The sequence below is a fragment of the Odocoileus virginianus genome, chromosome 11, assembly GCF_023699985.2.
Source record: "Odocoileus virginianus isolate 20LAN1187 ecotype Illinois chromosome 11, Ovbor_1.2, whole genome shotgun sequence".
In the NCBI taxonomy this organism is placed as follows: Eukaryota; Metazoa; Chordata; class Mammalia; order Artiodactyla; family Cervidae; genus Odocoileus; species Odocoileus virginianus.
The window spans coordinates 27,877,809-27,891,190 of NC_069684.1; the positions used below are offsets into that span (position 1 = coordinate 27,877,809).

At 54.2% G+C, this 13,382-nt stretch overlaps 1 protein-coding gene across 4 annotated transcripts in view; it reads right to left on the reverse strand.

Moving 5' to 3' along the window:
• ZBTB17 (zinc finger and BTB domain containing 17) overlaps positions 1-13,382 on the reverse strand; it is an 80,423-nt gene that overhangs the window by 1,874 nt on the left and 65,167 nt on the right. For all 4 annotated transcript variants that reach the window (XM_070474093.1, XM_020873826.2, XM_020873823.2 and 1 more), the window contains 8 exons: positions 3,989-4,195; positions 2,948-3,136; positions 2,196-2,336; positions 1,745-1,864; positions 981-1,222; positions 744-886; positions 348-648; positions 100-187 (listed from right to left, as the gene is read on the reverse strand). In XM_070474093.1, the coding sequence (XP_070330194.1) occupies positions 100-187; positions 348-648; positions 744-886; positions 981-1,222; positions 1,745-1,864; positions 2,196-2,336; positions 2,948-3,136; positions 3,989-4,193 (1,429 nt within the window). In that variant the 5' untranslated portion in view covers positions 4,194-4,195. The remainder of the gene's footprint in view (positions 1-99; positions 188-347; positions 649-743; positions 887-980; positions 1,223-1,744; positions 1,865-2,195; positions 2,337-2,947; positions 3,137-3,988; positions 4,196-13,382) is intronic.

Consider the following 13,382-nt stretch of genomic DNA (forward strand, 5'->3'; position numbering starts at 1 on the left):
GGAAGGCCTGGCAGGGGGTCGGGGGGGGGGGCGCGGGGGGGCGCCGTGGGGTGGGGGCCGGGGCGAAAGTAGGGGGGGTGGGGACCAGCTGGGCCCTACCTGAGGTGGTGAACTGCTTTCCACACTCCCGGCACTTGAGGGGCCCGTCGGCGATGTGGATCTTCAGGTGGGCCTTCAGATTCCCCACCTGCGCCCAGGCAGGGGGTCAGAGGGCCAGCCCCTCCCTCCCCAGAACCTCTGGTCTCTGTCCTCTGCGGGGCTCCACCCTTCCTCCAGTCCGGTGGAGAAGGCACAACCCCTCCGGATCTGCCCTCCCGGTTTCTCCCCAGCCTCCCCTATGCCCTCACCTGGTTGAACTTCTTGTCGCAGTGCGGGCACTTGTGCTCCTTGTCGGTGTCGTGCGTCTCCAGGTGGCGCATCTTTGACGTGGGGTCGGAGAAGGAACGGCCGCAGTAGTCGCACTGGTAGGGCTTCTCGCCGCTATGCACCAGCTGGTGCCGCTTGAGGTTGCCCGACGTGGTGAAGAGCTTGCCACAGTCCTCGCAGCGGTAGCGCGCCTCGCCCGAGTGCCGCTTCTTGTGCAGGTTCAGCAGGCTGATGAGCCGGTAGCTCTTGCCGCACTCTTCGCAGCCATAGGGCTTCAGCGGGCTGGCGGCAGAGCGCGGAGGAGGAGGGTCGCGGAGGGCGCTCGGCGGGGGCTCAGGGTGGGTCAGGCGAAGGAAGGGGGCGGCCGCGGGGCCTACCTGTGTGTCTTCTCGTGGGCCTTGCAGGCGGCCGGGTCAGAGAAGGCTTTGCTGCACTCCCGGCACGAGAACGGCTTCTCGCCCGTGTGGATGCGGATGTGCCGCTTGAAGTTCCCGGTGTGCGTGAACTCCTTCCCACAGTCCTGTGGGGGCAGGGGGCGGAGTCAGGGGCGGGGTGGGGTGGGGTGGGGTGGGGTAGGCTGGGGCGGGGCGGGGCCGCCACCGCCCGCGGCGCACCTCGCACTTGTGGATGACTGAGCCGTAGGCCTTGGACTCCGTGCGGTCGCCGTAGGTGCCTGAGCGCAGGCCTCGCGCCTCAGCGCCAAGCTCCTGGCCTGAGTCCGTGCTGGCCGACTCCTCACTCTCCTCCGGGGCCTCACCCTTCTCCAGTGGCAGCCCCTCTTCCTTGACCACCGCGGGCGCGGCGCCCTCCTCCTCCTCTCGCTCTTCTCCCTTCCTGGCTGGCTCCACCTCCATTTCTGCCAGGAGAAGGGCAGGCACTGAGGCGTCTTGGGGGTTGGGCGGTGGGGGGTGGGTGTCAAGTGAGGCGGGGGGCCGGCTCATCTCTGCGTGGGCGCCTCGCAAGCGGCTGGCAGGGTCTGGAAGTCTAGGGAGACCGATGACCCGGACAGTGCTACCTGAAGGTTACAGATGGGCCTCAGTCCACCAGGGTCCCCAAGCTGGCGACCCAAGTGGGAAGGATGCTCTCAGCCAACAAGCACTGGGGGCAGGGGTGGGTGCCAGGGGCAGCAAAGCTCCCCCATGGTGCTCAGTTCAGGGAGAAACAGCAGGGCCAGTACTGCAACAGCCATACTTCTGTGCTAACAGGAAGCGAGGCCAGGATGTACAACCAAGAAGCTGACATCAAAGTTCAGGAATGAGAAAAGATGATGTTGGCCCAAAAGCTGATGTGAAAGAGTGACTCAGAGTGAGATCAGCTGTGGCAGGAAGAGTGGGGGATGCTGACCTAAGTGAGGGCCAATCTGGCCAGTGGAGGGTACCTTGCTCTGAGCTCTCTGACAAGGCAGCCTCAGCCTCAGCAGCAGCCATGCCACTCGTGGGGTCCGGCTTGAGCTCCACAGGCTCCCGGGGAGCATCTGCCTTCTCCGTCTGCTCTGCACCTGCGGTGGGGGTGGGGGCATCCAGGGCTGGATTGGGGCCCACTGTCCAGTGGCTGGATGGGTCTCCTGGACTAGGCCTCTGGAAGTGGCTGTGGCCCCAGGGGTTTGGGGGGCGTGGCACATCCCAGCTCAGGCTGTTTGAGCCTCTGCTCTGGCTTTAACAGATGCCCCAGAAAAACCAAGTTTGTTCTGGGGAACCTGAGCTCAAGGGATGCAGCTGCCTGTGTCCCCTCACCCCCAAGAGCCTCCCGAGGAAGCCACTTGTGGTGCTGGAGCCCACACTGCCGGCAGGTGACAGCCAGCCAGCCGGATCCTCAGCGTGGCAACTCACCACTGCCCGTGCTCTCGGCCTGGCCGCCACGCTCCTCCTTGGGCTCCCGGCCTGGGCCCGCAGGCGGACTGCTCCTAGCCGGGTCCAGCTCGCTCAGCGCAGTGGCAGCAGCCTTTTCCTCTTTGGCTCTCTTGTCCCCCACTGGAGATGGAAGAGGACAGACCTGCTATTTCCCATCAAGTGCCCACCACTTGGAGGGGTGAAGTGACCCAGAACTCACTAGCTCTTCCAGACCCTCCCTTGGGATACACCTAAGTAGTGGTTTGTCAGTTGGGTCACTCAACAGATTCTTCACAGGTACCAACATCATGAAAAGGCTGCCGGCTAGGCCTGGGATGTAACAGCCATGGGGCTGGCAGACTGGTTAGGGAGACAGACCTCGCACATGAAATGGTGCTAATCAGAGACCGCTGCTTAATGCAAAGGAGTGTTCTTTTCTCAAAGTGTGTCAGGAGGACACCGGGCCTCGGGGGCTTTCCTGAGGCGCTAGAGGAGCAGGAGGAGGTGGGGGAGAAGAGGCCTGATGGAGGAGTGGATTCTGGTGCAAAGGCCCTGAGCCAGGCGTGGCTGCCCAGTGCCCTTGGGAAGGGAGGACAGAAGGGCCCCTCTGAAAGGCGTTCTCAGACTTTGCTGTGGCTCCTCCCCGCCAGCTCCCCATAATGCAGGGGAGGCCATATGACACTGTCCCAGAGGCAGGGGCAGAGCTCTCTTCAAGAGCCACCCGTTCAGGAACAGCCTGCCAAGAAGCTTACCTTCCGCAGCTGAGGCCTCCATATTCTCCCCAGGGCTGGCAGCCGGCTCAGCCAGGGACTTGAGGGCGTGACAGGCCGTGATGATGTCCTGCATCTGCAGGAAGCTGGCCACAGCCAGCACATCGTCCACATTCTCAGAGCTCAGGCTCAGCTTGGCTGTGTACATAAACTCCAGCACCTGCCCCAGGCCTGCCAAGGACACAGACAGCCGTCACGGACCCATCTCAAGACCTGGTACCAGCACCCTGTCCAGTCACTCCACTCCATGGCAGAATTGAGGAATTTGTAAAAAGCAGAGTGGCAGTGGCAGGCCACCATTTCCCCCATCTCCTGTGCCAGTGGAGAGGCAGGCTCCAAAAAGCAGCACACCCACAGAAGGCAGAGGGTGTAAACGGCCACTCTGAGCACTCTCCACCCAGCCACTGCGCTTCATCACCGAAGACAGAGTGCGTCACCACAGGCTTTCATCAGGGCTCTGCCATCAGCCCTCTATCTGACCTCCAGGCCAGTCACCTGACCTCTCTGGGCCTCAGTTTCCACATCTGTAAAATGGGGAAACAACACCCTGGCCAAACTTCTGACAGCATGGCACATCATTCTGGGCTAGGAACCTGAATCTAAGACCAGTTAGCTCCTTCTTCAATCCCAAGACCTTCCTGACACTGCTCCTCCAGACCTCAAACCTTGCCACTGCCATCAAGGCACTGGGAGAGTGGGTTGAAGACTGACTCAGCAATGGAAAGGGACCAGGGGCTCAGAGTCTTCCTGCTCTCTGCCCCTTCTGATAAGCCTGTCCTGTGTTCACTAGGCCTGAAGCTTATCATGAGGCCTTCCTGTCACTCTCCTCTTACCACCCCGCTCCCAGTCAAAAGAGGCCCCTCAATCATGGTAAGAACTTGGTACTCAGGCACTTGTGGCCGAGTCCTGTGTGGGAAGTCTGGCACCAGCCCCCTGTCCCCCACAGCTGAAAGATGCTGCTCAAGGAGAGCCGTGTGTAGCACGGGGCCCACCACAAGCTCGGCCCTGGACCCAGCGGGGTACCTGCCGCGTTACTGATGTCCAGGTGCACCACATCCTTCTGGTCCACGAAGAGCATCTTGAAGTATTCGCTGCAGGCCGCCAGCACTGCTTTATGAGCCTTAAAGTCAACACCGTCCACCACAAAAGTGCAGTCGCACAAAAGTCCCAGTTGCCGCTGCTGGTTCAGCTGCTCCAAGACGTGTTGGCTGTGCTGAGGAAAATCCATGGCTGGGGAAAGCCACAGGCCTCCGCGTTACCACAAGGAAGGATGCCAACCGGCCCCGCCAGCGATCCCAACACCCCCAGACAAGAAGCAGGGGGACACGGAGGATGGACCCAAGTCCACAAAGGCCATGTGCCTCTGTGGGCCCAGGCCGACCCGGGCTGGCTGCAGGAAATGTCCAAAACCCAGAAAGCATGACGGGGCCGACACGAAACAGCCACCTTCATGTCTCAGCAGGTAAATGATACTAAAAAAGTAAAAAACCAAGTAAACACAAAACACTGATTACTGTCAGCACTTTAAAAAAAAGCGGTTGCTTAACATTTTTTTACAAACAGAATGCATAACAGAATCTTAGAATAAACGACAGATCTTTCAACTGGATGTACTGGGTTCCACGAAAACCTTTGTTTTGTTCTCACTTTACTCAGTGTGCTGTGCACACGGGGAACATGCACGTGGGAGAGCAGACGTTCCAACGGCCAGCATTTCAGCCCCTCTTCCGCAGCACCCACAGGGCTCTCTGCGAGTCCCCTTGTCCACGGCAAACCTGGCCCTTGGAGGTGAGGAGCCGTGTTTCCTGCTCTTCCCCAATTCATGGGCTCAGTGAATTACATAAAGTTGGCGAGTTCTCCACCTCTGGAAACCTCTCTAGGTTGTCCCTCGAGAAAGAATGAACTCTGATCCTAAACCAAGAGCTGCCGGCCTGGCTGAAGTTTCTCTGTCAAAGGCCTTGCTTAGTTACTGCCTGGAAATTTCACACAACTATCTCAAGTAAAAATGCTCACAAAAACTGCATAGCCTGGGACCAAATCACCCTGAACTGCACAAGCCATGACTGAATAAGAATCTAAAATGGCTCTCCCCTCCCGCTCAATACCACACCTGGGTCCCTCTCAAGATCGGCATTTTCTAGGGAAAAGAAGCAGGCAGGCTCTCCTTTCAAGAAAGAACCAATTTCCAAGTAAATGTCCATGCCCACTCCCTTGACCACATCACAAAGACCCAACCAGGCTGGGCTGTTACACCCTGGCCCGGCATCTGATTAAGAGGCAGTGGTTTCTCTTCCAGTTCTTCTGGAACCTCTGCTCTGAGACCTGGGTCTGCTCAGAGCTGCCCTAGGTAGTTCCTGGGCAGGTGAGGGTGACCCTGGGGTGGGGCGGCGGGGTGAGGGGGTAACTCTCAGCCTCCAGGTTTCAGCAGCCACACTGGCTCCGGTTTTCCCCGTTACATCAGCCTCTCGGGGCTGAGTCACCACGCTGCAGCTTTGCAGTCACAGTGACCATGTATGGCTGTCTGGCTGTGATGAGACATGATGAAAGCCACGCCCCCAGGCATGTGGCTCAGCCGGCACAGATCCATCAGCTTTGAAGGATGCACAGCCCACCCACTCCACAGTGTCTGGAAACTTATCAAAAGTGGAGGGGTGCATTTGCTGAACCGGGACAAGTCCCTGGGCAGGTGGGCAGGGCTCCATCAAGTAAGGGGGGCCAGAAAGTGAAAACAGGCCATGTGCCACGGGTGCCAGCCCCTGATTCATGATCTCAGAACTGCTGCTGCCGGAAACTTGAAAACCCCATCCCTCCCCGAGCGTCCCCAGGGCTGTCCCTTGGTCCCAGCTCCACACACAGCCCCCCAGCCAGAGGCACAGCTTCTGGGACCACTCAGATCAGAAGTGGCTGTGGCCCGAGGTTCTTATGGATGAGCAGGGAAGAGCTGGAAGCCAGGTCTGGAGCTGAGAGTTCAGACTCGAGGTGGCTGAACAACTTGCTGGGCAACAAACCAGCCGGCACACCACAGGGCCCCAGGAGCAAAGGCTGCTACTGACCGGGATACCCCATAAAGGCCTTCAATCCCTGGGAAAAGTTCCCATTCATTCCATTAATGACCTAAAGGGAGAAGTTTGGCTGCTCTGTTCCTGAGCAGGTCAAAGCTAAAACAGAGAAGTTTGAAGACATGGAAAAGAACCAGTGTCCAGCCTGTGGGCTAAACACAGAGGCCGGGCACTTAGGCCAGGGACCTGAAGCAGGTACATACCAGGCAGGTGTAAATGGAACCACCGAGAGCCAGACATTCTGGAATGGGAAGTCAGGTGGGCCTTAGAAAGCATCACTACGAACAAAGCCAGTGGGGGTAATGGAATTCTAGTTGAGCTATTTCAAATCCTGAAAGATGATGCTGTGAAAGTGCTGCACTCAATATGCCAGCAATTTTGGAAAACTCAGCAGTGGCCTTGGGACTGGAAAAGGTCAGTTTTCATTCCAATCCCAAAGAAAGGCAATGCCAAAGAATGCTTGAACTACCGCACAATTGCACTCATCTAACACGCTAGTAAAGTAATGCTCAAAATTCTCCAAGCCAGGCTTCAGCAATATGTGAACCATGAACTTCCAGATGTTCAAGCTGATTTTAGAAAAGGCAGAGGAACCAGAGATCAAATTGCCAACATCCAATGGATCATAGAAAAAGCAAGAGAGTTCCAGAAAAACATCTATTTCTGCTTTATTGACTATGCCAAAGCCTTTGACTGTGTGGATCACAATAAACTTTGGAAAATTCTTAAGAGATGGGAATACCAGACCATCTGACCTGTCTCTTGAGAAACCTGTATGCAGGCCAAGAAGCAACAGTTAGAACTGGACATGGAACAACAGACTGGTTCCAAATAGGAAAAGGAGTATGTCAAGGCTGTATATTGTCATCCTGCTTATTTAACTTATATGCAGAGTACATCATGAGAAACGCTGGGCTGGAAGAAGCACAAGCTGGAATCAAGATTGCCAGGAGAAATATCAATAACCTCAGATATGCAGATGACACCACTCTTATGGCAGAAAGTGAAGAGGAACTAAAAAGCCTCTTGATGAAAGTGAAGGAGGAGAGTGACAAAGTTGGCTTAAAGCTCAACGTTCAGAAAACTAAGATCATGGCATCTGGTCCCATCACTTCATGGGAAATAAATGGGGAAACAGTGGAAACAGTGTCAGATTTTATTTCCTTGGGCTCCAACATTACTGCAGATGGTGACTGCAGCCATGAAATTAAAAGACACTTACTCCTTGGAAGGAAAGTTATGACCAATCTAGACAGCATATTTAAAAGCAGAGACATTACTTTGCCAACAAAGGTCTGTCTAGTCAAGGCTATGGTCAAGTCATGTATGGATGTGACAGTTGGACGGTGAAGAAAGCTGAGCGCTGAAGAATTGATGCTTTTGAACTGTGGTGTTGAAGAAGACTCTTGAGAGTCCCTTGGACTACAAGAAGATCCAACCAGTCCATCCTAAAGGAGATCAGTCCTGGGTGTTAGCTGGAAGGACTGATGTTGAAGCTGAAACTCCAATACTTTGGCCACCTCATGCGAAGAGTTGACTCACTGCAAAAGACCCTAATGCTGGGAAGGATTGGGGGCAGGAGGAGAAGGGGACGATAGAGGATGAGATGGTTGGATGGCATCACCAACTCTATGGACATGGGTTTGGGTAGACTCTGGGAGTTGGTGATGGACAGGAAATCCTGGGGTGCTATGATTCATGGGGTCACAAAGAGTTGGACACAACTGAGCAACTGAACTGAACTATAAATGGAACCAAAGGTGGGTGGCAAGGACAGGCCTGGACCAAACCAACCTCTGAGTTGTCTTCTCCCTGCTGTGGAAAAAGCCACATGAGCAGACAAATGTGCACGTGTGGGTGTGGGCAGCCCCTGAGTTCCAATCACCAGCTCACCCTCTTTGTCCTCAGGAGCCTCAGGTGAGACACCTCCCAAATGCAGAGTAAAGGACCACAAGGGCCTCCTGAATGAGCTGCAGAATCATCCCCTCAGAACTTTCCAATCAGACCCAAACCAGTCCCTCCTGGTGGGGGTCCTGGCTCTCTCACCTTCACTAGGAGCCAGGAAGCACCACCCAGGCTCACAAACAGAGCGCTGGCTGAACGCGAGTTCCCTGCCCCCCACCCCCGCACAAGAGGCACCGAGTTGTTCTCATGCCCCTGGGCTGGAGCCAGCTGAAAGCAGAACCCTCTAGCCCAAAGAGATCTGACTGGTTAGGAAGATAAAAGTGAGAAAAGACTCCTGGCCAACAGCAAGAAGGGACCAGCTGGCTCAAAGGTCAGGTGATTATTAGCCTTCTGTGGGACAAGGCTGCAACAAGCCCTCACACTATTACATTCTCCGAGTCTTCTAGGGGAAGGAGCTCGAAGCCCAGGACTCTTGGAGGGGGATGGGGGGGGGGTGTACAGGGGCGGGGCACTTATGTCCAGAAGCCTTGGGGGAAGGCTGATAAAGGTCCCCAGGAGAGGGTGCTCAGTGACCCAGTAGCTCCAGCCCGCACCACCACCCCCCCCCCCCACACACACACACAGGAGCAGCTGTGTGCCCTGAGTAATGTTTTCCACCCAAAGCTAACCACAGCTTTCCGATGAGACATGCCCGCCCAGAAGTGGGCTCCTCCCCAGATGTGGGTGTCAGAACACCGAAGCCTTCTGGAATCCCTCTGAAGCCTCCAGAGCTATTCCAACAAGAGCAACAGTCCTAAAAGTTAATCTGTTCTGACAAAGAAAGAAAAGGACGGGAGAGAAAACAGGAGAGGATAAAAGAGAAGGAGGGAGCAGGAAAGACGGGAGAAGCAGGGAGAGGAACTAGAAGGAAGGAAAGAAAGAGGAGAAAGAAGGCCATCCTCACAGACAGGCAGCAGTGCTCACACATATGCTCACAAGCCCCATCTTGTGATCAGCCCCTGGGGGGCCTGCCAAGTGCTAAATGGTGTCACTTGTCAGCAGCACCGTGGGTTTCATAACTGCAAACCCCCAGGGGCAGTGGCGCGCGGAGCCCCGGGGCAGTCTTCCAGGCTCACCAACTCACCTCCCTGAGCCTGCAGCCTAAGAAAGCTCTCACAGCCCCTTTCTCCCCCAGGTGGTGCCCAGAGCCAGTGAGGGGCCTCCCCTCAGAGGGGCTGAGCTACAACTAGGCAGCACCGCACCTCCAGACTTAGGTGAACTGAGCATGCAATGCTCCAATCGTCTCCTCTTTCACTCTACAGCAGTGGGCCCCAACCGTTTTGGCACCAGGGGCTGGTTTTCCCGGGGGTGGGGACGAATCCAAGTGACTGAGGTGACTGTAAATACAGATGGAGCTTTGCTCACTACTGGTCACTCTCCTGCTGTGTGGCCCAGTTCCTAATAGGCCACAGACAGATGCTGGTCTGTGGCCCAAGGGATGGGGACTCCTGCTCTACAGTGAAAGGAACCTACCAGGATCTAAGCAAGCTTAGAGGGGACCAGAAAGAGAGGTGAGTGCATGGGGCACTCAGAGAGACCTGGGGGCTCCAGGGGCGGGCAGTGTGGTGGGAGCCAGGAGTCCCGAGTCCATGTGAGGAGGGGGCACTATCTGAGGAGACTTTAGACACAAAGTAAGATCAGCAGCCATCCAATCTCTCATCGCCTATGACCGGGATCGAGTGTGGCTCCACCAGCCCACCCGTACTATGTGGTGCCCTCTGCCAAGCATAAGCATGCCTTCCTCATTTCACCTCGCTTCAAGGGCGCTACACGTGGGCCTCAGTCAAAGCTGCTTCTAAGAAAGAGGAAATTCACATAGAACAACACTGCAGAGCCCACCAAGCCCAAAGCCCTTATGTTTCTGACCAACTCCTGCCTGCGAACAGGTAGCTTCTGTGATACTGCCATCTGCCTGGTCAATGTCCCTGACTGCTGGGGCAGACCGCGTTGTCAGAGCTGGGATGCTCCCCAGAGGACGAGCAGTCTGGCTGGACACGAGCCCTGGCCGGCCTCACAAGAAATTCATTTGGGAATGAAAACATGAGGGATCTGGGGAAACCCCGCAGTGTGGTTCCGAACAGGCAACATGGACACAGGCGCAGTGGGTGCAGTCTCCACAGACAGTGGCCAGCAATCCCTCCCTCCAGTCACACCTGCCCCAAGACTCCAGCTGAATCTGGGTGGCTCTGTGTGACTCTGACCAGCAGCGACACTGTGCCAGTCCCAGGCCTGGCCCTTAGGAGGTCTGGAAGATTCTGCTCTGCTTGCTTGGAGCCCAGGTGCTCCTGCTGGGGACAGACAACACGCAGAGGGCTCTGGAGGAGACAGCGCTGCGCACAGGGCCCCGGTGAAGAGCTGAGATGCCTCTGCTGACAGCGCCAGGGGGCCAGCCCAGCCACTGGCTGAATGCTGGCACAGGAATAACCCCCAACACCTCACGGAACAAAAACAACTGCCCAGTCAACCCATGAAATGGGGAGAAAAAAAACTGCTGATGGTTCAAGCCACTAAGCATTGAGATTGTTGACAGCTAGAGATAACTGATATAGATGGTAAAACTGTAAAGAAAAGGGAATGATTCATGAAAAATTTCAGGGTAACAGTTCTCTCTGGATGGGAGGAGGCACAATCAGGGATGTTCTAAGATACTGGAAGCTCTCTGTTTCTTTATCTGGATTTATCTAAATTATATAAACATGTGCATTTCATATACTTTTATAATGATATCTGTAATAAGAAAGAAGTGAGGTACAGGTGCCACACTCAGTCCCATGCAGAGACAGGGTCGTTTCCAACTGTGCCCCCGGCTACTCTGGACCAGGCTACCCTGAGGAGGGGAAAGGGCCTCGAAGGCTGACAGGAGTGCAGGGGGTGCAAGGGGTCGGTGGCACCAGAGAAAACACAATCCATCTTGTTTGCCTTTCAGATCCAAAACATGTACAAAAAGACTGCTGACAAGAGGAAGGTTTCTCACTGGGTCAGGAAATTCATGCTACTCAGTTCAATGAAACCTGAATCCCAGACCCCCCAGTATCAACAAAACAGCATCTCTGGAGTGTCCTCAACATGCCAAGCAGCATGGCCCCAGGTGTGGCACAGTCCAATCACCTCAAAATTAAAAGCATGGCTACCCTGGGCACCAAGTTCCACCCTGCTGCCTCCAAGGTAAGGACCTAAGAGGCAGTTCAGCACCATGCAGGCAGCAGAACCTCTGGGGTCAAGCCAAGCAGGGCCAAATCCAGGGCCTGCCACCCACCACACCAGCAGGTGACCTTCTTCTCTTGCATACTGGAACCAATGGAACTACCTCCCATGTTTGTTACAGGATCCAGTTAGGTAATGTAAGCAAAGGGCCTGCCCAGTGCCTGGCACGTGGTAGCACTCAGCAAATGATTGCTACCAGGAAGCAGAGATGCAAACTACATTTATTTTTAGGCCAAAGACCACATCAGATGATTTCCACATTATCTCTTCATGCTGGGCACCTCAAGTGTACTTGGTGACCTGAACCTTGTTTAGACGTTGTAATCATAACTCATTATTCCTTCTAAGTGTAATCCTGAAAAATCCCAGAGCCCAACTAACATTAAGAGACGAGAGGGCACTGGATAAGAACAAGTAAGAGCAATTTTCTCTGTCAGGGAAGCACTTTATATCGAACAACTGACTGGTAAACCCCAAGTGTGCTTCCGGCTGATGTGCCTGTCCAAACCTCTGCGTGGGTCCACAGAGCACTGCTCTATCTCAGAACTGAATGGGCACCTGTCAAACATGAAATATTACCCAGGTTATCAGCACTAAACTGCAGGCAGGATTTCCAAACTGTGGCACAGAGGGAAGCCATTAAGCCAGGAAACAACTGGCCAATCACCAGATGCTGATCTGAATGAACTGTGGTCCCTGGCTCCTAGAACGTGTTGTGCCAGCTATAGGCCTGGACACGACACAGCCATCCAGAGGCCTTGGAGGCATCTGAGAGCAGTGACAGAATCAGCATTCCTGATTTTCTAGAAATACTGGTGGTTCCTGGACACAACTTGGCATACACAAACTTGGGCCAAGGAAACGGAAGTTCATAGCAGGCCAGCCCTGCAAACGTGAAACCTCCCTGCCCAACCCCACCAACCTACCTGGTGTGACAACCTGTCCCTTTTCAGTGCAATGTGACAGAGAAGCAAATATCAACAACATGCAACATGACAGAGAAGCAAATCATCAACAAAACCAGCCCTATGGAACTTTCCTCCTTGCCCAGCAAATACAGCTCTTCTATTAAGTTTGTTCTTCTCAAACTTTTAGAATCAATTTCCACTTTATATAAACCCACAAACCTGACTCAGCCCTTCCCAACAGCCCCCAAATGCTTCATATTCTACTGAATAGTGGCCCCCACCCTGAAAATCACTGCTTCCTTCTATATAACACTCCCTGCCAAGGTTTAGTATTGTTTTCTCTGCTAAATTTGTGTTATAAAAAAAACACTGGGGAAAAAAAAACTGATTTTTTTAATCTAAAAATAATGTCTAAATATAAAATTAAATTGTGATACAGATATTGCTTTTCAAACTATAGAACTTCCATGACCTCTAAGATTTAACCATGCTTCTGAAGAGGGAGTGGACACCCTTCTCCCTGACCCCACCGCTCTAGGAATGTGTCTGGGCGGGAAGGGCTGGCTGACCCTGCAGAAAGCAGTCCTGTATCCCAGCACCTATGCCAGTTTAGAACCCACTGTACCAGTATGTGCAGATCAAGGGCCTTACTACGAAAAAGAGAACATCAGGACACGGGGGACATGCATGGGGTCTGATCATTCTCTCTGCCCAGTACTCCCTGAGGGTGGTGGCACATGGACACAGCCTGAAATTACACCAGTACATGCCTTCTCCTACCAAGTTTAATAAATTCACTGCTGGGCTTCCCTGGTGGCTCAGTGGTAAAGAAACCGCCTGCCAATGCAGGAGACATGGATTTGATCCCTGATCCAGGAAGATCCCACATACTGTGGGACAACTAAGCCTGGGAGCCACAACTACTGAGCCTGTGCTCCAGAGCCCGGGAGCAGCAACTACTGAAGCCCACACCCCCTAGAGCCTGTGCTCTGCAACAAGAGAAGCCACTGCAATGAGAAGCGGCACACTGCTCCTAGAGGGCAGCCCCCGCTCACCACAACCAGAGAAAAAGCCCACGCAGCAGTGAAGACCCAACACAGCTAAAAGCAAACAAATACAATTTTTTACTTAAAAATAAATAAGTAATATATTCATTGCTGGGTGGGCCGACTTCTTGTTTCTTCCTTACAGCTGTTTATAGCACCTAGGACCTTGCTCTCAAATCAAGCTGGGGAATAGGCCTGGTACAGAACAGATTCCTGGCCGTGTGGAATGACTGATTCAAGGTCAAAATATTCTGTG